This window comes from Clupea harengus, chromosome 2, assembly GCF_900700415.2.
Source record: "Clupea harengus chromosome 2, Ch_v2.0.2, whole genome shotgun sequence".
Classification (NCBI taxonomy): Eukaryota; Metazoa; Chordata; class Actinopteri; order Clupeiformes; family Clupeidae; genus Clupea; species Clupea harengus.
The window spans coordinates 16,679,044-16,702,481 of NC_045153.1; the positions used below are offsets into that span (position 1 = coordinate 16,679,044).

Consider the following 23,438-nt stretch of genomic DNA (forward strand, 5'->3'; position numbering starts at 1 on the left):
CTGGAACCCCTTGGCTCCTTTGCTAACACCTCCTCAGCCCCCCCCCCCCTCCCCCCAAATCTCTCCATTCGCCCCCGACCCTTCTCCCTTCCACTGCTTACTCTCCTCTTTATCTTGTGCTCCTCATGCTGCATGGCTCGCTGGCCTGGCTCCAGGGTACAATGCGACGAAGCGCTGCCGCGAAAGCTCTCCGCTGGTACTGTACACCGCACCTGCACACATGATGAGGTGTCAGTGTGTGGATGGGGCTTGTACTGTACACCGTGCCCGCGCACATGATGAGGTGTCAGTGTGTGGATGGGGGGTACGTGTTGAGGGTGGTGTTACATAACCACCAAACGTGCTAACAAGCCCACTGGAGGCGGTCTCCACAAGTTCTGAAGGTGACGATACTGATTTTCATTTGGGTGTGTGTTTTCACGTCAGTGTGTGTCGGCATAGAGAATACTCTTAATTTGTTATGCAGAAAGAAGTAAAAGGGGGGTTACGGCTAGCATACTTGCCCCCAAATATGCGCCCCCAGTACAGTGCACTAACCACCAGAAGACTCACAGTCATTGCCATCATATCCCTTCCTGGCTCGAGGGTCATATACAGTCACACAGGCTCTGGTGTATGTCATTAGTTTGTTACACGGACAATAGGCGACTAGCGCAGTCATCTGTAAGTGCTGGAATTTTGCTGAGGCTGTTCTCCCATGTGGGTGTGTGGTAGCATGATGACACAAAGTCTATGTGAAGTCTATGTGACTGTGTGATATGATTCAGATACCATGTAAAAGTTTTTTCTTTTTTTTTAAACAGCACGTGAGGTAATCATGTGATAGTCACTTATTTTCCCCCCATATTTTGTCTTCTGTCTTACAATGTAGACACACACAGAGACATGTATATCATCAGTGTCAGGGGCAACGGGTTACTAAGAACAAAACACCTATACTTACCTCTGTAATGAAGTAGCATAATTTTTAGTAATCATATGACCTCGACTAACTTGATAAGTGTCTCAATAATTAATTTGAAGATACATTTCTGAGCGAGTAACGTTATTTAAAACAAATTTAGTCCATGAATAATATCTTAAACTAATGTCACCCATATTTCAATCCTTAGCCCGGTTGTTTTGACTGGCATTAAGCTAAGGATAGCCCATCCATGTGTGAGACAAGCCCATCATAATTTGTGAGAAGTGATTTTCAGCCAATCACGAATTACTACATTTGGGAAACTGACCCAACACTGCCTGCAGTATGACACAGAGTGGGCTAATCTGTTTGAGGCTGTGAAGGTCATTTGAGGGGAAGCCCGTTGCTCTGCATTAACTGACCACTCTCGTGTGTGCCAAGCTGCTCCAGCACAGAAATGGCAGGAAATTGAAGTCAGATGATATTCGCTCTTTTGTGTTGTTTTCTCTTCCTAGAAGCTTGCTCTCGTCTCTGGTTATTCTTCATTCAATCACTTGTACACCTCCAGTCTCCCACGTAGTCAAAGAGGGGCCCATAACACAATAATACAGCTGATCTCATGCAGCCGTCCTTGGTCAAGGTAATTTGCCCCGCCTCACCTCATTTCTGAAATCTCACACACATGCAACTACTTTGAAGTCTTTATCGGAGCAATTTTATTTGTAGTGCCACATCCAGATTCTGCCCCCCCCCCTCTCTCTCTCTCAATGTCTCAAATACACACACACACACACACACACACACACACACACATGCACACACACGCACACAGACACACACGCACAAACACACACACAGCTCTGAGAAAAATAGGTACTGTCATTTTGGCATAATGCATTTGCAAACCCCTACTTAAGTCCTTTTACCTCCCCTGGCCCACGCACCCGTGCTGATGAGGCTATTCATAGCTTCTCATTCCACACAAGGATTTACAAAGGCTTACGAACCCAGGATATAACATCACAAAAAAACAGAACTGAACATCCACACACAAACACACACTCATTCATGCACACACAGAGAAGAGAGGCGAAGAGAGGATTTCTCATCTCCAACATGCACAGTTATGGAACACAGTGTCATGTCAGATGGAGGAGATTTACAGGAGTTCGGTTCATAGACAACATGTCTCCTGTACCACTGTCTTTTTCACAGTGCAGCACTGACACGACATCAAGAGGGCTATACACAATGGCATCCCTGTTAGCTTGGCATGGCACCAATAGCACTAGTACACCTACACACAATGCCAAGTCCATCCTGGCAGCTGTGCATCATTGTAGATCATCTCTCTCTCTTTCTCTCTCTCTCTCTCTCCCTCTCTCTCTCTTACACACACACACACACACACACACACACACACACACACACACACACACACACACACACACAGAGACAGAGTGAGAGAGAGAACACAGTCCTGCGTTTCTGTGTATTTCAGTATTTCAGTAAAGGACCACCTAAATTAGGTTTATCTATAAAGGCATTTTTTTCAGAGACATAATAGGGAGAGTCCACTTTTTCCATCCTCTTTTCTCCTCCAAGTTTGTGTGGCTCTTGGGTTGGTCTACATCTGTCACTCACCCTACACGAGAGTGCCCCCACTAAAGCCCTGTGCTTAACACAGCCATAAATACTGCCATGTCAAAAAGTCAGGTCACTCACAAACAGACTCGCAACCTGCAATCTCACTCACTCAGTGTCTAGTCTAGTCTAGTCTAATCATAGCCATAGTAATTTGTTTTAAACAATGATTGGCCTTTCAAAGTAGCTACTATTGGATAATAAAGAGGCATTGAAAAAGAAAGTAAAAACAAAGGTGGGTAAACAAGCTCACAACTATGGGGCGCCGTTTGTAAAATGTTGCACGTTCGAAAATCCTGCTCAGTTTTGCTACATTTAGCATTTTCATATGGAACAAAAAGCACGACAATATTCGAATGTCACTTTTTCAAGCATTTAGAGAGAAATTCATGTAAATTCATGCGATAACTTTTCCAAGGATATTTTTTGGCAGTAACACAAAGTTGTTAAATAATATAAATATTTCATCTAAATGTTAATGTTAAATGTAAATGTTAAATATAAATGTAAATGTTAAATGTAAATGTAAATGTTAAATATAAACGTAAATGTTCGATGTTATATATAAATGTTAAATATAAGTGTTAAATGTAAATGTTAAATGTAAATACAAATATCAAATGCTAAATGTAAAATGTTAAATGTAAATGTAAATGTTCAGTCTACATGTCAGACTTGACGACAGAACATTAGAATATTTACGGTAATTCATAGCTTTCAGTAACACTACCAGGGATACCTTGCGGGCAAAATGTGTCGACCAACAGTGGACATCGTCGAGCAGTGCAACCTACTCAATTACGATCGCCATCAAACACAGATCATACCACAATAGCCAGACAGAGATATCTAGAAAAAAATTACATTTTGGGAACCTGTGATCCCTTTACTGCACCCGCTGATATTTGTATTTCTGTAACGTCGTAGAAGTCCCTGCCTGAGCTCCAGTTTGGAGATATTTACATATATCTAATAGAAAATCCGTCCCCCTACACACCTCAAAAACTGAAAGCCTACCAAAAGCACAGATAGTAATTTAATTTTCAGAAGGGGATGGGTTAATAACGATGTCGTGTGGAAGGTGAAAACTAATAAACATCTTCATTATCAGAGCAAAGATGATTGCCATGTAATAGCTAGCTACCAGCTAGCGAGCTACATGCTGTTAGCTAGCAACCTTTAGCCTACCCAACACTGTTCTTTATCATTTTACACAATTTCCTGGTTAACACAAGTACAACCACCTGGTCTGGCGAATGACAACTGAAATTATCTTCCCAAGTATTTTCTACTGGCATTGTAGTATTACCAGTTGGATGACAAAATACAGTAGCCTAGTTGCTTAGGTACTTGTCGCAATCTCAGAGCAGAAACCGGGTAATCCGATTTTAATCGTGTTGATGCTTTGTTTCTTGACTTTATTTCTAGATCTATTCCCGTTTTAGGTAGTTATTCTGATGAATGAGGCGACCAAAACAGGGTTCATGCTTTTATTGCAAGCTCCAAAAAGAAGGCTAGCTTACTGCCCGCCTGAGAAAAGTTGACCCAGAAGTCTACAATCAGCTGGAAACAGCCGGGCTTGTCTCCTCGCCGATTTGAACAGCCAACCGAGCAACAACTGTCTGGCATTTTACTACCTATGTCAGACAATTTTAAAGCGGATATATTAAATAATCTTGAATGAAAGATGGTCAGTTCCAGTATAAATTCCAGTGGTAGACAGCTGTGGAGTGTATTTTCTTGCCCGCAAGCTGGTAATTCTGACGTGACGTGAAAACTATGAAAGCCAATTACCGTAAATATTGTAAGGTTCAGTCTTCAAATCTGACATGTAGACTGAACATTTAACATTTACATTTACATTGAACATTTACGTTTATATTTAACATTTACATTTACATTTAACATTTACATTTATATTTAACATTTACATTTAGATGAAACATTTATATTATTCAACAACTTTGTGTTACTGCCAAAAAATATCCTTGGAAAAGTTATCGCATGAATTCACATGAATTTCTCTCTAAATGCTTGAAAAAGTGACATTCGAATATTGTCGTGCTTTTTGTTCCATATGAAAATGCTAAATGTAGCAAAACTGAGCAGGATTTTCGAACGTGCAACATTTTACAAACGGCGCCCCATACACAACAGCGTGAGATCAGCTTGCTGAAGAGGAGGAGGCGATGCCAACCAAACACTTCTGAAGAACGCTTTGATCTGCCTGGTCTGAGATACGAGAGTAACTACATATCACATTAAGGTTTCAAATTAGGTTTAGTTGATAAATGGCTCTTCTGAGGAAGTTTTGGGGTGAGGCCAGTTTTGAGTGGTCTTTATCGCATTAAAGCATTTCTAAGTAGTGTTTGTGCCCCACAAAAAAATCACATCATTCGGATTAGCTGTTGTGACACAGCCCCAGGGCTGAAAAGGGAAACAGATTCAGCCACCCTCCCAGGCTCGTCACCTATAACGCTCGCTTTCACTACTCAATCTCATCTACACCACGTGCAAAACCCTGGCAGCACCTTTAAAGAATTCTCAGACTACAGAACATGACTTGTCCCTACAAGATTCAGCCACAGTTGTTGCTGTTAAACACCTCCAGTTTGGCTCCATGGCGTTTTTCTCAGTTGTCAACCTCAGTGCTCTGGCAGTGGTGGCTGTATCACGATGCACAATATCATTTCTTTTTCTGTCTGGGAGGTGTGTCTTTTGTTAGCTTGGCATGAGTGAAGGACATCAGCATGTTTGGCTAGCTAATAGAGTGCTGGATCATCAACTGAAGCCTGTGAACAGTGCACTATATCAAAAGGGCCGGACGCAGTCATGTGCATAGTAAGCATGGAGAGGTAGTACAAGCACTGATGTGCTCGGGGGCCCTCAGGGTGATCATGTCTGTCAGCATGGCAGTCCTCAAATGATTCAGGTGATTAACGAATGACCCTGAAGGTTCTCCTCATAGGTTTACCCTCTCCTCACTAAGCACAGGCTGAGATCGGACAAAAAGGCCCACCTGCAGCAACACTTCCATAGACTTATTCCACAGTCAGAGGCGTGCAGCTCCCTCTGCTCCTGGGCTGTCATCAGCTGTATACCACCAATCATTCTGTCACTCTCAGATATCATAGTGTCTTTGGCTACCTTGATTGATGGGAAAGGATTACCCACCCCACCTCAACCCACCACACACACACATGGCAGAGCTGTCGCTCATGGTTTCTGTCTGCTTTTAAACATGGTAGAAAAAAAGGTAAAAAAAGGTACACAGATTTTTTTTTTTAAATTGCACACAAAAAACTCTCTGCCTGTCTCCACCTATTGTGTACACAGCTTCAGGGATATCTAGTGTGGGTGTCAATGTAGTACAGTGAGAGGGATAGAACGTACCTAAGGAAGTATGCAATAGTGTTCCCTTGGACTCTCTTTTCTAAAGTGATGCTAATAGATTGGCAAGTTAGCCGAAACTGGCCTGACTGCTTCAACCTTAGCTATTCATAGCCAAGTTTTATATAACATAGGCTCATTCTTTCTAGAACCAAAGTAACCAAATGTCCTTTTCTGTGACTTGTTGTGGCTACAAATGTATGGCAACTTTCTGTACAGTAATACAAGTGATTCATTTCTTCACAATGTACAAGTTCCCTAACTGTGAACAAGCTTAGCCATGTGTTTCGGCAAACCAGGTTATTATCAGGAATCTAAATGTCCTTATTAGAGCCTCTAGCACAAGACAGCGCAAAGGCATCTCAAGCATTTCAGTTTGTTTTTTGCAGGTGTAAATTAAGTTTGTGTGTGAACATGTTGTGAATTCGAATGAATGACTGCACTCATGTAGCCTTTTGAAAATGCACCTTTTTATACAGCCATATTAAATTATAAAACAATTAACTTCAAAGACCAGCCAGGCCTAACACCTGCAACCAATAACCTTAGTTTCTTACTCATTACCTTACTAATTACTTTTCCTGCATATTCAAGATTGCTAGGAATAACCCTCAACCCTTCATCTTCCTTTTTTAGTGCTTTCAAAGAAACACACCTTGCATGTTTCCTCCCACAAGTCAATGCAACTTATAAGCATGACAAGCAGTACATCCAGTGATTCCATTCCTTCTTATTTACACATTTGATCGAAGTCATGAACATAAGCCTCATGGTAACACAAAACATGCACTCACAGCTGTACCCATCTGCAAAGAGTTTTACATTTTGTCAAGATCTCTTCAAATATTTAGCATATTTAGAACAAATACACTTTCTACTTAGAATCTAACAGAAGAAAAAACTTAAATTGTGGAGCAAACTAGCCAGCAGTCAGGCTTACGAAAGCAGCAGCGTGCAGCAGACATTAAATGGCATCTGAAGCATACAATTAATTAAATCTGCAAGTTCGATGAGAATTCATCGTTGTCTCTTCTTGACTTGAGAATGACGTTGTGGGTCAGATCTCTAGCTATCTGTCAGCACTCTGACAAGTACAAACCCCAAACCCCCGAGTCATTCAGAACAGCATTGTGCCCCTGCCAGCCAAAGCCCTGAGGATATCGCCAATGTGGTTGTGGCATCACATGCCAGTTTTATTTTGGGTCGTCACAGCTTCAAGCTCCAGGTACTCTCTGGGGAGGGGTGAGTGGGGCGGTGGGTTCTAGAAGCTTCCATACTTTCCATATGGTGTAAGATGACAGATGGAGCCGTCACTGCTGGGAGGATTGGGCTGGAAAGATGATCACCCAGCAGGCATTACCAGCCTACCCACAACAACAAAAAATAGTTTGTAATGGCTGTTGTGAAAGAAGCTCACAAATGTGAGAAAAGCAGGAAGCAGACCTGCTATTTGAGCAGCTTTTGCCTGAAAGTACAATACATAGCCACTGAATAAGGATACAATCTGTGCCCATGTATAGCTATTTTGCAATAGCAAGCAAGCAGCATAATACCACAGTTGAGGCACAGCATATATAAAGGTGTATTCTTACCCTGGGATACAGGGGATAGATAGCCTCCTACCCCCCTCTCCTGACTCCATACATCTCTACAGGATCACCAGCACTCATCACAAACGCGCTTAACCATATGCCAATCTGACCTTTCCTCCAGGGACGAAGAGGAGACTGCTCATTCTGTCATGGCCAGTGTTTATTCAGCTAAACTGGGACGCTGCCCGGAGACCTGGTGGCTTGATTCCCCTCAGCACTCCACCCAGTACAGCCCCACTGCACAAACATCCAGCCAGAGAAATCCATCTCTGTGATTAAGATAATGACAAGCAGTCCTCTATAGTCTGTTGCTGGGGGCTTCCTCCAGGGGGTTCACCAGCCCCCAATCCCTTATCTTGGATAGCCTGTGGCACGCCATTGAATAATGAAACTGATGTTTAGATAATTGGCAGTGCATCGTGTTTTGTGTGTATGACTGATATTTCCTAACCTGTTTTTGTCTCTCATACATACCTTTGTCTGCAAATGCTGATGGCTGTGATAATATTGGGCCTCATTCTCGAACATTTTCTAAAGTGTCTCCTTAAATATCTTCTTCCGAACTTCGAAAGACCAACGTAAGAAAAGATCTCCGCCAGATTCATGAACGCCTGGAAATGAGTTCTTACACAGCCGAAGTGTTCTCAGCTCTAGTTCCCCCGAATGAGGATTCTTAAATTGAACGCGCGTTCTCGTACACCTGGATTTGCATACATACACGCCCCGCCAGCTCCTTATAAGGGCACGCAACTGTAGTTACGTATGCAGTCAGAATCGACAGAATCCACGGGAAAGCAACTCGAAAGCAACACAATCGACAGTCATGTCAAAGCGGAAAGCAAACACCGGTGGTGCACAGGTCAGTAAACGCAGACCTAACTTCACCGGTGCAGAGGTGGAGGTACTGTCGCAGAATGTAGATGTGTCCATTCTATTCCACTATGGCTATATCCATGCGATTCAGTTTAGTGCTTATGTATTTATTCACTTACATTTGCAGTGTTCGTGAAGTACTTTTATTTATTTTAGGACATCACGATGCCTCGTAGAATCATGACTATAAATGTGGAACGTAATTGTTAATGATACAAATATTCTTGTATTTATTATTATTATAATTATTTAAATCTGAGGATGTCTGTAGAATTGATGTGAACACAATCACCAACGATTTCTCACAAATTCAGCACTTAAGAACAATCTGGCCGATTTACGACTGCTATTTAGTGTTCTTAAATTCTGGTCTAAGTTAAGAATGAATCCCATATGAGAAAACTTTCATGAATGCCATAATTGTCCCGGGAACAGCGTAAGTGGAGTTCAGAAGAAATGTCTTCCTAACTTGTCCTTAACTGCGTTCGAGAATGAGTTCTACATGCCAGCCTCATCACCATAACCTGTTCATATATGGCAACCTAGCTCTGTTCACTCATTTTGTCTCTTTTCTTCCCCTCCCACTCCAGGCAAACTCCATTGTGGAATGCTGCTGCAGTCTTTCTATCTCTATCTTTACCCTGCCGGCCCCAAGCAGATGGGTTAGTGTAGGGTAATACTTTGGGATTATAGATATACAGTCAGTGGTGGGGGAAGTACTGAAGTTTAGTACTTAAGTAAAAGTACAAGTACCCAGGAAGATAAAAGTAAAAGTAAAAGTAAAAGTACTACATCAACAATCCTACTTAAGTAAAAGTAAAAAGTACTTACTTTTAAATTTACTTTAAGTATTAAAAGTAAAAGTACTCACGCAATGGGTTGTCTCTCAATGTCTAGGCTGTGCCATTTTGATAAAGAAATAGCTACTGGTAATAAATGCCTCTACAAATGTCACTACTAGTAATAATTATAAGCAACAACATTTGTTAATTGGAAATGTTGGTGTACTTATTGTGCCTACCATCTGTAATACTGTTCACACTATATCTTACAATTCTGTGGATGACAAGTTATCTACCAGGGATTATTTGCAAAGTTAATACCATTAAGCCAAACCAATAAAGAAACCATGTGATATCTTTAAATATTGTATTTAATTGTAAACGTGTAAAAAAGGAAACATGGAACATGAAAAACACATGTGATTGTAAAACTGGACAGAACAAGGCACGCTAGCTTGACATAGCTAACCTACCAGCTTTATCTTACCACTACGTTAAATATATAATGAAGGTCCAATCATGTTTTTTTGATGCTATTGCTGTATGTCAACATGCATTTCGCTAGATAACATTATAATATCATGTCAGTAAACGAATTAAATACATATATCAATATTCAAAAGTCAGGGACATTAACTTAGCATAGCAATCACTCTGCTTACCTCGATATGCTACTTTAAATTTGAGGGCGAATTATTGAAGGCTAGCAACTCCTTTTTTTGAGACAGGAAACGCATTGAAACCTCCAGGAGTCATTCTTGGGGCCTTTGAACTTGAACATATCTTTTAAATAGGGCCAAGGGTGGCTCATATCAGAGGGCTCAGTTCAGGCCGACTCTGGATCCATGTTGAATAGGCAGTAGTCAGGCTGAATGTTCAACTATAACAGGCAAAGCTACTGCTAGTGCTGCTGCCAAATGCGCACTCTGATATCACTGGAGTTGATAGAGCCACCTGATTGGTTTAAACTTCCAAAACAGCAACGCAATCCATAGTTTTGTGTAGGCAACATTTTGGCGAAACTATGTTCATAAAATGTAACGAGTAACAGCACATATTGTAGAAATGTAGCGGAGTAAAAGTATAGGTAATAGCTAAAAAATGTAATGGAGTAAAAGTAAAAAGTATGCACTATTATTTTTACTTAAGTAAAGTACAGATACGTAAAAATGTACTTAAGTAAAGTAACGAAGTAAAAATACTTCGTTACATTCCACCACTGTATACAGTAGGTAATTATCAGAGTTATTTCTGATTATAACTAACTGCATGTTGATTGTTTTTGTTTTGGATGTGCTATTTTGTGCTGTTAGATATCTGGACTGGTCTGAGAAAAAAAAAAAAATGAATCCTAGTAGTTACGGGTGTTCTCTAGTGATTTCACGAACATTTGTTATAACATTTGTTATATGTTTCCTGAACAAGCACGTAGCTGATAGCTCTTTCTATGAATCAGTTCCAGGAGGCTTCTGTTCTGTTTTCTTAGGATGTCAGACATCCCACCTTGAGTGTTACATTTCTTATACAGCAGCAGAGACAAGAGCACTCAGAATCATTAGTCTGCTGAGAGGGTGTTTCCAGATAATCCAATTATCTGTGCAGATTGACTTCAAGGTAGCATTAGAGTTGTAATGAAAGTTGTGATAATCAGAGAAGAGTTAGCAGATCAAAGGTTGGAGAGCATTTGGGGCGAAGACAGTGCACCACTGCCAGATTTCTAGTGTTATATTTTCACACAAACAAATAAACCAACAAATGAACAATAACATGATTATAAATGAAGAGGGTACATATGCTGTTTTTTTTCTTTCAAAATCGCTGTGCTTTCCATGATTTATTGCTGCAGGTGGGTTTCATTTGCTTGTTTACGTTTTTCACGTAGGGATACTGAGAACTGTTGTCTTCAGAATTACTGTGCTGGTGCCATTCCTCCAGTTCCAAATTCAGAGGGGATCTCCAGGCACCGCCGTGTCTGACCGACCCTCAACCAAGACTCTGTCATCGCTAAGCATCTTCTTCGAAACCTCTCATTAGTCCTGGTCCATATAACTGGATTCAATTGCTCCTCAGTTCCAAGTAGCTTCACTGAGTTGATATACCAGGTTAATTGCTTGTATGCTCTAACATATCTTCTTGGAATGGAGCTGTTTTTGTGTACATCGGAGCCTCAATTGCCCTATGTTGTTCTGCAATTCCGCATGGAAAGGCACGTGCACTACTTAAGCAGCGCTTACTATCTGATGATAAAATCTAATTAAAGCATTCATTCGAATACTTTAAATGGATACCTCTCTTTCTGAACATGTACACATGGGTATTATTTCTTAAATGTAATCAAATTGTACATGTATTAAACTGACAAGAAAATCTATACACGGTATGTATTTGTGTGTGTGTATGAAAAAGAAAGCCCATATAGACAAACATGTGCAAAACAGCTATTCTATTAGCACTAAGCACATCCTTATTAATGCTTTTCAGCTGAAGGGCTTCATCAGAATGGTTAAAAAGCATGTCCATACTGGCTTATCTTGACAAAATGCAAAACCTTATCCCTCAGTTGTTCTTAGAGGCTTGAACAGATAAATGTGTGGAAACCTATAGACATAAATACGGGGTTAGGGTTAGGGTTGCAAGTCAAGCTTTACGTTGGCTTTCTTGGAGCAGAGCCACACATCATTCACATTTCACCCCATTCATGTTAGATCTTGCCAATTGGACTGTAACACTTGAGTTTCCCAGTTTTACAGCAGTAAAGTTCTACATGCCAGTAAAGTTCCATATGCCAGTAAGGTCCTACATGCCAGGGGTCCCATTGGTGCCATTTGGCACAATTCCAGTTTTCATGAATTCCCTAAGAGTACCTTTCAAGGTATCTGTCAGATCCAGATCATCTGAAATTTGGCTGCGGAAGGCAATTACATCCAAAATTATACAAGTTAGAGGCCAAATTTGTCAGTCTTGTCTGTATGAAAAATTTAATTACCAGCAAATCCCAAAGTTCAGTAGTGGACTATAGCTGTACAAGGAACAAGCTTGGTTTTTTGCCTCAAGGATCCAAAGTCGATTTTATCTAAGTGACTTAATGCGTCTTATTGCTACGGCACACGCAACGATCAGCAGTCAAGTTCAGACCTGTACTGACTCGCAGCATGGCCGAGGTCCTGGTCTGTGTTAAGCAGTTGCTGTAAAGGGAACAGTTGGTCACATTAAGGACTGGGTCCGGATTCCCCAATAAGCAAATGTTCTCCAGTGTCCCTTTTTGTAAACATGGTTACACACATGATATGTGTACACTTAACGTCATGCGAGCTGAGGGGATTCCCTTCTAATGAAGTGAGACAGATTGTGTGTCACTGTTGTTACTGTCTTATACTAGTCCTGTCAGTAGCCTGATCTACAGGTTGCTCTGAAGCTACCACTGCTTTACTTTCCCACAAATTCAGAGCAACGGTTTGGCAATGAGATTACAGTCTGTACAATATTCATGAAGCAAAACTGTCAAATTTTGATTGCGGGTGAGTGTGTGTGTGAGAGAGTTATAGAATTGAACTTAGATGAAAGACTTGATGGGTCACTCAAGAAAACATGTCACACCATCCGAGGCGTCTCCACACTTTGCACCTCCCTCAGCCTGCTCATCTTACAGATAAGTGGAGGGTGAGGACAAGGAGCAGGGCCTCCCAGGCCACACCGACCCGAGAGGAGAAAGGGCTGAATATATTAATCTCTCCATAGGAACAGCAGGGCTAATGTTTTAATGGCTCAAGTATCACAAGCCCTGCGTCTCAGGACTTCCCGAGGTTCCCTTTCCAATTATAGACCGAGTCAAGATTCACTGACTGTCACACACACACACACGCACGGACGCACACACACACATTCAGGGCACAATGTTACCTCAATATTTCTCTCTCTTTCACAATGTTTGTCCTCTGCTATCTCTGTACCATCTTTACAATAAACTCCCTGTGTCTGTATGCTATTTTCATTATGAAGTCACACATTCAATCTTGCAGTCCCAGTTTCCACAGGTCCAGCCTAGGAGGAGTTTCTGCTGTTGGTGTATGTTCAGGAGGATTCCCATTGAGTTAGAAAAATTGCATTTGGAAATGAACCTCATTTAAAGGGTCCTTTTCCAACTAATTAGAATTTACTGAAAAGCAGTACTGTGGTGTGTGTATGTGTGTGTGTGTGTGTATGTGTGCGTGTGCACGTGTGTGTGAGTGTGTGTGTGTGTGTGTTTGTGTGTGTGTGTGTGTGTGTGTGTGTGTGTGAGAGTGTGTGTGTGTTTTCATATCTGTCTGCCTATGTCCCAGAGGTTCACATTAAGGACACACACACACACACACACACACACGCACATCCAGATAATTTCCTCTTCTGAATAAAGTCATTAGTCATAAAGTCATAGTGATTCCTTGCTGAACGTAGGGAGTTGTCAAAGATGGAGAGCTCAGTCCCCTTTGCCTTGTTCCACAGGAAGATCAGCTGATGTGTGCCTCATGTGCCGGACATTCTTCTCAACATGTGGAGACCGTGAATGTATTGATTTTCTGTTTAAGTGGTAAAAAAACCACACCCCCTGCTTCAATTAAGCATCTCAGGTGTATCTGCTGTTGTGATGACAACTTCCATGACACCAAATTAACTATAATTACATACATGTCACATGCTTTACTTTGTACTCTGCGTAGTGTTTGGTTTGTGCCTTAGTTATTTTTTTTTTTTTGGTTTGCTGAAGGGAATGCTACTCTTTTATATAATATAGACAAGTTTTTTCCACTACAGAATATTTGTGTTGTTTTGTTGCTACAAATGTTGTGCTTTGTTTTGAGAAAAATGGAGTTTGAAAGGTAGTGTACTACTGAAAGTGGCTATAGATTGTCAAGTAGTTGTTGGGTGTTGTTTCTCTCTTGTTAAACAATCAGCTCATGGAAATGAATCAGGGCATGGGAACATAAATCTGAGATATGAGACAATCAGGAGAGACCCCCAGTGGTCAGATTGTGTAAGTGACAAAACACGAGTTGACTCATTACACCAAAGATCCACAGATTTCAAAATCTGGGTTCAGTAACCCTGTCTTATATCCCTTTCCACTTCAAGTGTCATACCAGTTTAGCCATGGTGGAACTGGAATTGTTTTAACATCTTTCTTTTGTTAGTTACACACTTTTCACACACTATATGTGTCATATAGTCATGCCAATACTATGTCATGCCAATGTACTTGTTACAAGTATTGCCAAACAATTAAAATAATTAAAATGTCTTACTTTTCTATAATCTGATATTTAATATTGTTATATGCTTTTTGTTGCTATTATGCATTTTTTAAATATGCTTTTGAGGACAAAAGCATCTGCCAAATACTATAAACATGAACATATATCACATACCAGGTGTGACTTCAGTGGGTACTGACTGTAAGCAGTCCCATGGACCACTAAAGATAAGAACGTGGCCTTGCCATCGCTGTGAAAGCTCTTTTGTTGGCTCTTTGTACAGTACCATCTCCAGCATGTGATCAACTAATGCTGCTTTAACAAGGTCAATTACATGAGGGAGGAGACAAGAACCTTACCTTAGAATGCCTTAGAATGTGACAAATGTCACCTCACGTATTTTCATTGAGTTATTGAAAGTCATGTGTAAGTCATGCAGAAGTGATTTGATTTGACTCTATATGTCCAGGATTGCCTTAATGGCCAATCTAATGAACCTTCAGACTTGACCTCTACTGGGCTCAACTAGTAGTACAGGCAGAGATTTAACTTAAAGAGTTGTTTTTAAATGGCATTCACACATACACATTATGACATGGATGTCTGGATAGAACTCACAATCTGAGCCTCACAAACTCACTCAGTGATGGCTCTATTAACTTTTCAAATTGCAGTTCTAACAAATCATCCTTGAAACCTCCAACCTAAGAATGTCTAGTGCCTGCCTCATGTATTACTACAGGTTGAAGATAACCTTGCCACAAATCTTTCAACACACTCCTTAATCTATTTAAGACAGAGCTTGAAAATCGCAGCAAAGCAGATAACGCTCACAGACATTAAATCAGTAGATAAGGCTCGTTATGGGGCTGGGTAACGTTGAACACACAAAGGATAAACAACTATAATACTAGGATTAGCAAACTTGCAATAAAGTAAATATAACTGGTGGAACTATCATTGATGAAGGAGCACTATCAAGACATTGGAGAAAAAGGACAAGGAGGTATCTGTGATTATGTAATGTTATGTCATGTTATGTTTTTTTTCACATTTATTCCATAAGTTCAAAATGAATCACCCCTTGCTCTAAATCTCTGGTTCTTCTTCTTCCTCTTCTTCAAACAGGTCTTCATCGTCGTGTGCAGTGGCGTCTTGGTGCACTTGGTACTCAGCCACCAGGTCATGAACGTCGCTCTCTGCCTCGGTGAACTCCATCTCGTCCATGCCCTCGCCGGTGTACCAGTGCAAGAAGGCTCTGCGCCGGAACATGGCCGTGAACTGTCCCGAGATGCGCTTGAAGATCTCCTGGATGGCTGTGCTGTTGCCGATGAAAGTGGATGATATCTTGAGGCCCCTGGGGGCCACGTTGCAGGCGGACACCGTGACGTTGCTGGGCAACCAGTCCACGAAGTAGCTGCTGTGCTTGTGCTGCATATTCAGCATCTGCTCGTCCACCTCCTTCATGGACATGTGGCCACGGAACACGGCCGCCACGGTCAGGTAGCGCCCGCGGCAGGGGTCGCAGGCCGTCATCATGTTCTTGCCGCTGAACATCTCGTGGGTGAGCTCGGACAAGGTCAGGGCGCGGTACTTCATGCTCCCCCTTGGCGTCAGAGGGGCAAAGCCTGGCATGAAGAAGTGCAGGCGGGGGAAGGGCGTCATGTTGACGGCCAGCTTGCGCAGGTCGGCGTTGAGCTGCCCCGGGTAGCGCAGACAGGTGGTGACTCCGCTCATGGTGGCGGAGACCAGGTGGTTGAGGTCACCGTAGGTCGGGGCGGGCAGCTTGAGCGTGCGGAAGCAGATGTCGTACAGTGCCTCGTTGTCGAAGCAAAACGTCACATCGGTGTTGTCTAGCAACTGGTGGACAGACAGCATGGCGTTGTAGGGCTCCACCACCGTGTCAGACACTTTGGGAGAGGGCAGCACACTGAAGCTGCTCATCATGCGGTCTGGGTACTCCTCTCGCACTTTGCTGATGAGCAAGGTGCCCAGGCCTGAGCCCGTGCCCCCGCCCAAGGAGTGGAGGAACTGGAAGCCCTGCAGCCAGTCACAGCCCTCACTCTCCTTCCTCACTCGATCCATGATCTCATCCACCAGCTCACTCCCTTCTGTGTAATGGCCTTTGGCCCAGTTGTTCCCAGCTCCGTTCTGACCTACAAGAAAACAATAGTGGAACCTGTGAGCACTTGAAGCATGAGGCACAGATGGTCCTGTGTAAGTTTTTGTTAGCCAGTTGAAAGTTTTACTACTGATCAGAAATTATGTTAGTGTAACCAATGAAAACAAATGACAATATTTACAGTACATACAGTACATCTGATCCAGTAAGATTCAGTACAATTTTTTTTCTCATTTTGATTAGAAGAGGGACATTTGAACATTTTCTAAATATTTGATCTGGAAATCAAATTAAGGTTATTTTAATGCAGAAGTGGTCACTTCTGTGTCAGGCGATTTGTCTCGTTAATAATTCCATCTGCGAGGAACAATGGTGATGAACTATGGTCTTATAAAGAAATCTGTAATTCACTCACCAAAAATGTAGTTATCAGGACTGAACAGGTTGCCAAGGTGCCCGGAACGGACACTGTCCATGGTACCAGGCTCCAAATCCACCATAATGGATCTGGGTACATACTTGTTGGCTGACAAGAGATGAAGACATCTTAGTGTTTTGCAAACATTGAAAATTACAACATTTGCCTCCTCTGGAAATATTCATCTTCTTTTTTTATCATGCCATCAGTTAAACTTTCAAACAGCTTATCAGGTTGGGTGCAAACTGTAGTTTATTCTATGGTTAACGTACACATACATTCAAAATCACACATTTTAGTATGAATCAGGCACACCTGCTGTGCCTGTTAAGTGTGGAACTCTTAACATCTTATCCTGTGTATCTTAATGGTGTAATGATTAGCATAAAAAATGTCTGTCTCCGTAACCAACAGCAAACAGACTTACTGGAAGGCTCATTGAAGTAGACGTTAACTCTTTCTAGCTGCACAGACGAATCCCCCGTGAAATAGCCAGCAGGGTTGATGCCATGCTCATCAATGATCACCTCCCAGAACTATAGGAAAACAAATACAAAGGGACAGTTCGAATCAGCTCAAACAACAATGAAGAAGATGTTCTGTGCATCTCATCATAAAACCTAAATATATATACAAATCATTTCATATAGTGAATAATGAAAAGGCATTTTGATAAGATACAGTTAAACCAATTGAATCTACTCTTATGAGTAATGCAACACCAAGTACAAATAAATATGTGGGTACGCAGAATTTTTACATTTTAAATAGAATAATTTTACATTACCTTGGATCCAATCTGATTGCCACACTGCCCAACTTGAATGTTAACAATTTCTCGCATGGTTTAATTTGGGGGTTTAAGCCTCCTCTTCTGAAGTCCCCAGCAGAAGTGTCCAACAGTGTGGGGGTTGTGCCAATTTGTAGCCACAAGTTTCACCATAGAGTATGACATCACATTCGGGGGAGAGGTGTGGTGCTTTAGCCGCCAGGAGGTACACAAAGTCAACCTCTGAACTCCAAGTGAGCAAACATGGTCAGCATCAGTTGTGAGGATATGTGAAGGTGATCACCTCCTTTAGATATGCTACTGCCATAGTACATGTAAATAGTGTGCTCTAATCAAAGCTCAAATTATTTTTCACTCATTTTTATATTCCTGTTTGACAAAGAAGTAACAAAGCAACTGTTAATCTGAAAAACAAGAGATTTCATGTAACTGAATCAAATGTAAAATAATGACCCCTGTATTGCTTTAAGTTGTGTGGAGCTATTAGTATTCAGGCTAATAAACATTATATCTGGCGTTAGCTTTTATTGTGGTTGGGTTAATATTTTGACGGGCTGCTTGCTGTTTCTTCTAGGCAATCAATATTCCCACTTAACTGCAATTGGAAAAATACTGACAACCTGAATTATCTTATGTCGACTAATGTCATTCTCAACACATACAACTCTGAATTAGGCCAAACATTACTATAACTACTCCTAGTCAGGCTACCTTCCAGTCAATAATACTGATGTCTCTATAAGCACCTTCATGTCCTTGGAAGGGGTATCCACATTCACCTGTGTGTTTGAGGTGGCAGATGTTTGTTCTTTGATGGTAAGTGTGGCGGGCATCAGACAGCCTGGCCCGGGAAAAGCGTAGGGGGCCTAGTTTTTTTCATATCTACTTTTGTTCTGCTCTTGCCAGTAGGAGTGGATTCATTGATTTGGGGCCAAGGCTGCTGATATTAGAAATGTTCAGTTGAATCACAGCACAGTTGTGGAGGCAACCTCCTTAGGCTGCATAAGGGTACACCTTCATCACATATGCCATTTACAATATTTGATATGTTGTTTACCTTGAGTTATGTTTTAAAATGACCACATGATACTTTTCCTTTGGACTTATAGTGCCACAGGAGCACAGGAGGACATTATAGATTTTTTGGCAGATTGGCTTTATATTCTCACACTGAAAAGCACAAGGCCACTGGGTAATGTTTGATTAACTGGAAACCTTTGACATGACAAGTTTAGGACAGAAGCTCAACACTCACGGATGTCAGAACTCAGCGTGGTCCCAGATATCTGGATTCTTGAGTTGGCTGCAGGTGCTTATCACCCACAGAGACATTCAGATGTGAAAGGCAGGAAGGTGTACTAACAAGCCATTGATTGTTCGAGAACCCGTGAATAAAAATCAACCAGGGGCCTTCGGTAATTGACCCGATCTTGGTTCAGGTGTTTTTCTGATGGCTAACTTCCATTGTCCTTTCCAGTGGGACCAGATGGTTGTTTCTCTTTTCCTTGGATACTCTCTAGATGAGGAGTGCTAAAATAGTCCAGCTTGCTTAAACAAAAGCAGTGGCGCTTTGAGTCAGTGTTCACACATATTGCAGGCCTGACCTACAGTATGTCTCCAGTGGCCAGATTATAACTGGATGCAACATTGCCTAGTATGTGTGAGAGTGTCTCAGTAGTGAGTGTGAGAGTGTCTCAATAGTTAAGTCCTAAACGGCTCGTCATACATACTCCTCTTATTTGTTGTAGTTAATCCAATTTGTATCCCATTGACAATGGTGTACCCTGACAATGGTGATTTGTTTTTTGTTTGGATGATCAGCTGTAGAATAGAACAAAACACAGAAGCAGAGGAGTGAATAGAATACAGAAGAGAATACCCTTCAGAAGCTCTTAACCAAAAAATTCAGAGCCAACAATATAATAAAGTTGAAAAAGGGAAAGGGTATAATAATAATAATAATAATAATAATAATAATAAAGGGAAATAATAGATGTAGAATTTCTATCAAAACATTAGAATTAACATCAAACTACAATAAGTGCCATTTTGATGTCTTTACAGTAATTTGCTTTCCAAGCACTATACTAATACAACAATAGTGTATTCATGTTCTGGTATGAAAACATTAAGATTTAGGAGTTATTTTATTGCAGTGCTTTGTCTTTCAGTATTTGCTATAAGATACAAACAGGGAAGAGTTTCAGCTTTGCAAGTACCGTTATTAAATGGAGAAATGAAAAACAAAGCAGAGCATTATTCTCATGAAAGCAGGATGAATCTGCAGAGCTTTGTCAGTAGGGGACGCTATAGTAAAATAAATACATGATCAATTTTCATATATGTAACCTGTCTAGGTTCACCCTTCCACTACTTGTGGTTTCCCATAAACGGGTTCCCCCCACCAGAGTCAATTTAAGGACTAGACAGAGGCTGATGTATAAAAATATAGGAATAGGTTTATTAATAAAACAATTTTCTCGGCTCTAGGCAGCAAGTTAATATAAACAGACCAAGTCACTCACAGGCACCCCGTACACTGGAAAACACAGGAAATCAATGAACCAAACAACAGAGAAGATGGGACTGAGACGCCTCTTAGATAAGGTCACTATCCGGGCTGTGGGTAGAGGGTCTATGGCCAACCACGACTAGGCCGTGGCTAGAGGTGTAGGTCAGGGACTGGCCAAAAGGGAGGGGGGGGGGGGGGGTCTGATGGGGGAGTCAGCGTCACCTAACGGACGAACAATTAAGGTGTCTTAGCACGCTATGGTGATACACCCCACTATAGGGCACACTACTGGAACAAGTAAGATGTCTTAGCACAACCTGGTGATACACCCCACAATGGGCACTCTGACGCTGAGCACATTAAATGGAGGGGAAGGGGGGGGGGGTTCAAGAAGGGCCAGGCCTATATGCTACAACCAGCGAACAGTGCCTCTGACACAGAGAGAATGGGACAGTACGGCCTTATAATAGCAGAGGCAACACAGTTTGCACATTGAAACAAAATAGGGACCTTGGGGTACGCTGTGACTCATTCAGTGGCTTTTTTTTATAGTAGGGGAAAAACAGTGATTGAACGCGATGCACCAGAACGGACTTAAGCGAGGCCGGAAAAAAGTTCCCGAGTCCAGTGTGGCAGTGGAGGATAAAGAGCTGGACAGTTGCCTGCCGTTGCGCAGGTAGACGTGACTGCACAGGAAAACTCTGTGAAGGAAGCAAACAACCTGCTTGTGAAAGCTAACAATCACAGGGCAAACGCGAGTAGCAACATGGACACCCAAACAATTCCCTCAGCAAGGCGAAGCCGGTGACCCCCGCAGGTGCCATATTAAAAGGTTCACGTCAGGTGCGCTACACAGCTGAGAGGGGCGGTTCTGCCGCAGGAGATCTGGGAGATGCAGTCTTTCTCTTAAGCAGCACGGCCACTGTTACGTCCCTGAACATTTTCCATGGCCTATGTATACTGTTGTGTGCCTTTTCCGTGTTTTACAGACAGCCCAGCATAAGGCTTAATTGCTGTTCTATTCCCATTGGGTGCCCGATCAGAGCCGGCCCCTTAAAAAGGGCTTGGTGACGTCACCCAGGGGATCGTTCTGGAAGAGACGCAGTTGTCGTTGTGGCGGCCACCAGGATTGCCGCATGATCTCGGAGCCTCGCCGAGGCCGTGAGACCTACCTGTCTCGGAGTGAGAGTTCGAGAGGGAGGCTCAGGATTCTTGGAGGCTTAGTTCTGGAGGCCTGTTTGTTGCTTTGTTTCTTTGCTACTTTGAGCTTTTTGTTGTTTCTATTTTGGTTGTCTCCCCGTTTTTCCACTATTCCATATATTTTTGGTTTAGTTTAAAGATAATAAATTAATGATTATTTTTGTCTTATCCGACGTTGTCTGCCCGTTTTCTTACTCCCACAAACTTGTTTTTGTTTACGTTGCCTGGCCCTAGCAGGGAACGTAACAGCCACATATAGAAAACTGACTCATGAGTAAGCGATGATGGAGACATCCCTACTCCTACCTTGGCTGTCATTTTACCAACAAGCCATTTATCACCTTTATCACTAACTTTGAATGATAAGCTGACAACACTCCTTTACCAGGGGTGCGCTCCCTCACTGCATTGTGTTGTGTGGAAAATGGTAAATGATGTGACGCCACAACTGGACTGGGTCTTGCAGGCTTTTATTACATTTACATTTAGTCATTTAGCAGACGCTTTTGTCCAAAGCGACGTACAAGAGAGAGAACAGTCAAGCTAAGAGCAATAACAAACCTGGTGTAACAATAAATACTACTTTACATAAGAAATGTACGACCTAGAAAGGAAAAAGAAGTGCAGGAATGTAACTGCTGAAGTGTAAGTTAAGCACTAGTCAAGGTGCCAGTTAGGAAGGGAGGTGCTCTCTGAAGACTTGGGTCTTGAAGGTAGAGAGGGACGCCCCTGCTCTGGTAGTACTAGGCAGTTCGTTCCACCAACGTGGAACTACAAATGAGAATAGTCTGGATTGCCGTGCTTGCACAGACGGCAGTGCCAAACGACGCTCACTAGACGAGTGCAGCGTCCTGGGTGTAACATATTCATCTTGCTGACTCCTCATAGTAGAATATAAAACAAAACAGGAAGCGGGCCAGAAAGCATGCTTCTCCTCTGACGCTGGACAGTAGCAAGAGAGATTAAAGTTAGACTTTTACTAACTACTGGCATTGTGGGTGTCCTTGGCTGTGTTAAGCAATTGCTGTAAGAGGAACAGTTGGTTTGAAGGAATGTTCTCCAGTATCCCATTTAGTAAACCTGGTTACACACATGATATGTGTACACTAAACGTCCTGTGGGCTGAGGGGATTCCCATCTAATGAAGTGAGACAGATTGTATATCACTGTCGTTACTGTCTTATACTAGTCCTGTCAGTAGCCTGATTTACAGGTGGCTTTGAAGCTACCACTGCAATTACTGCTTTACTTTCCCATGAATTCAGGGCAACCGTTTGGTAGTTTGGGACTACAGTCTGTAGAATATTCATGAAGGAAAACTGTCAAATTAGGAGTGCCCTGTGTGTGTGTGCGTGTGTGTGTGTGAGCATTATTGGAAGGACTTGATGGGTCACTCATTAAAACATGTCACACCATCCGAGGCGTCTCCACACTTTGCACCTTCCTCAGCCTGCTCATCTTACAGATAAGTGGAGGGTGAGGACACAGAGCAGGGCCTCCCAGGCCACGCCGACCCGAGAGGAGAAAGGGCTGAATATATTCATCTCTCCATAGGAACAGCAGGGCTAATGTTTTAATGGCTCAAGTATCACAAGCCCTGCGTCTCAGGACTTCCCGAGGTTCCCTTTCCAATTATAGATCGATTATTATAGGTCAAGATTCGCTGACTGACACACACACACACACGTTTCCACAGGTCCAGCCTGGGGGAGAGTTTAGTCTCGGTGTATGTTCAGGAGGATTCCTAATGAATAAGAAAAATTGCATTTGGAGATAAACCTAATTTAAGGGGTCATTTTCTAACAAATTGGAATTCACAGAAATGTAGTACTGTGGTATGTGTGTGTGTGTGTGTGTGTGTGTGTGTGTGTGTGTGTGTGTGTGTGTGGGTGTGTGTGTGTGTGTGTGTGCGCGTGCGTGCGTGCATGCGTGTGTGTGTGTGCATGTCTGCATATGTCCTATAAGCACGCGCCAGGTAATTTC

General features: G+C 42.2%; 1 protein-coding gene across 1 annotated transcript; it reads right to left on the reverse strand.

Moving 5' to 3' along the window:
- Positions 1-15,502: 15,502 nt before the first annotated feature.
- On the reverse strand, positions 15,503-18,215 carry LOC105893212 (tubulin beta chain-like). Its single transcript, XM_012819587.2, has 4 exons — positions 17,741-18,215; positions 17,381-17,489; positions 16,951-17,061; positions 15,503-16,569 (listed from the first exon to the last, which is right to left on the reverse strand). The coding sequence occupies exons 1-4, from the start codon at positions 17,795-17,797 to the stop codon at positions 15,503-15,505; spliced, it is 1,344 nt and encodes a 447-aa protein (XP_012675041.2). The 5' UTR covers positions 17,798-18,215.
- Between the last annotated feature and the right edge of the window lie 5,223 nt (positions 18,216-23,438).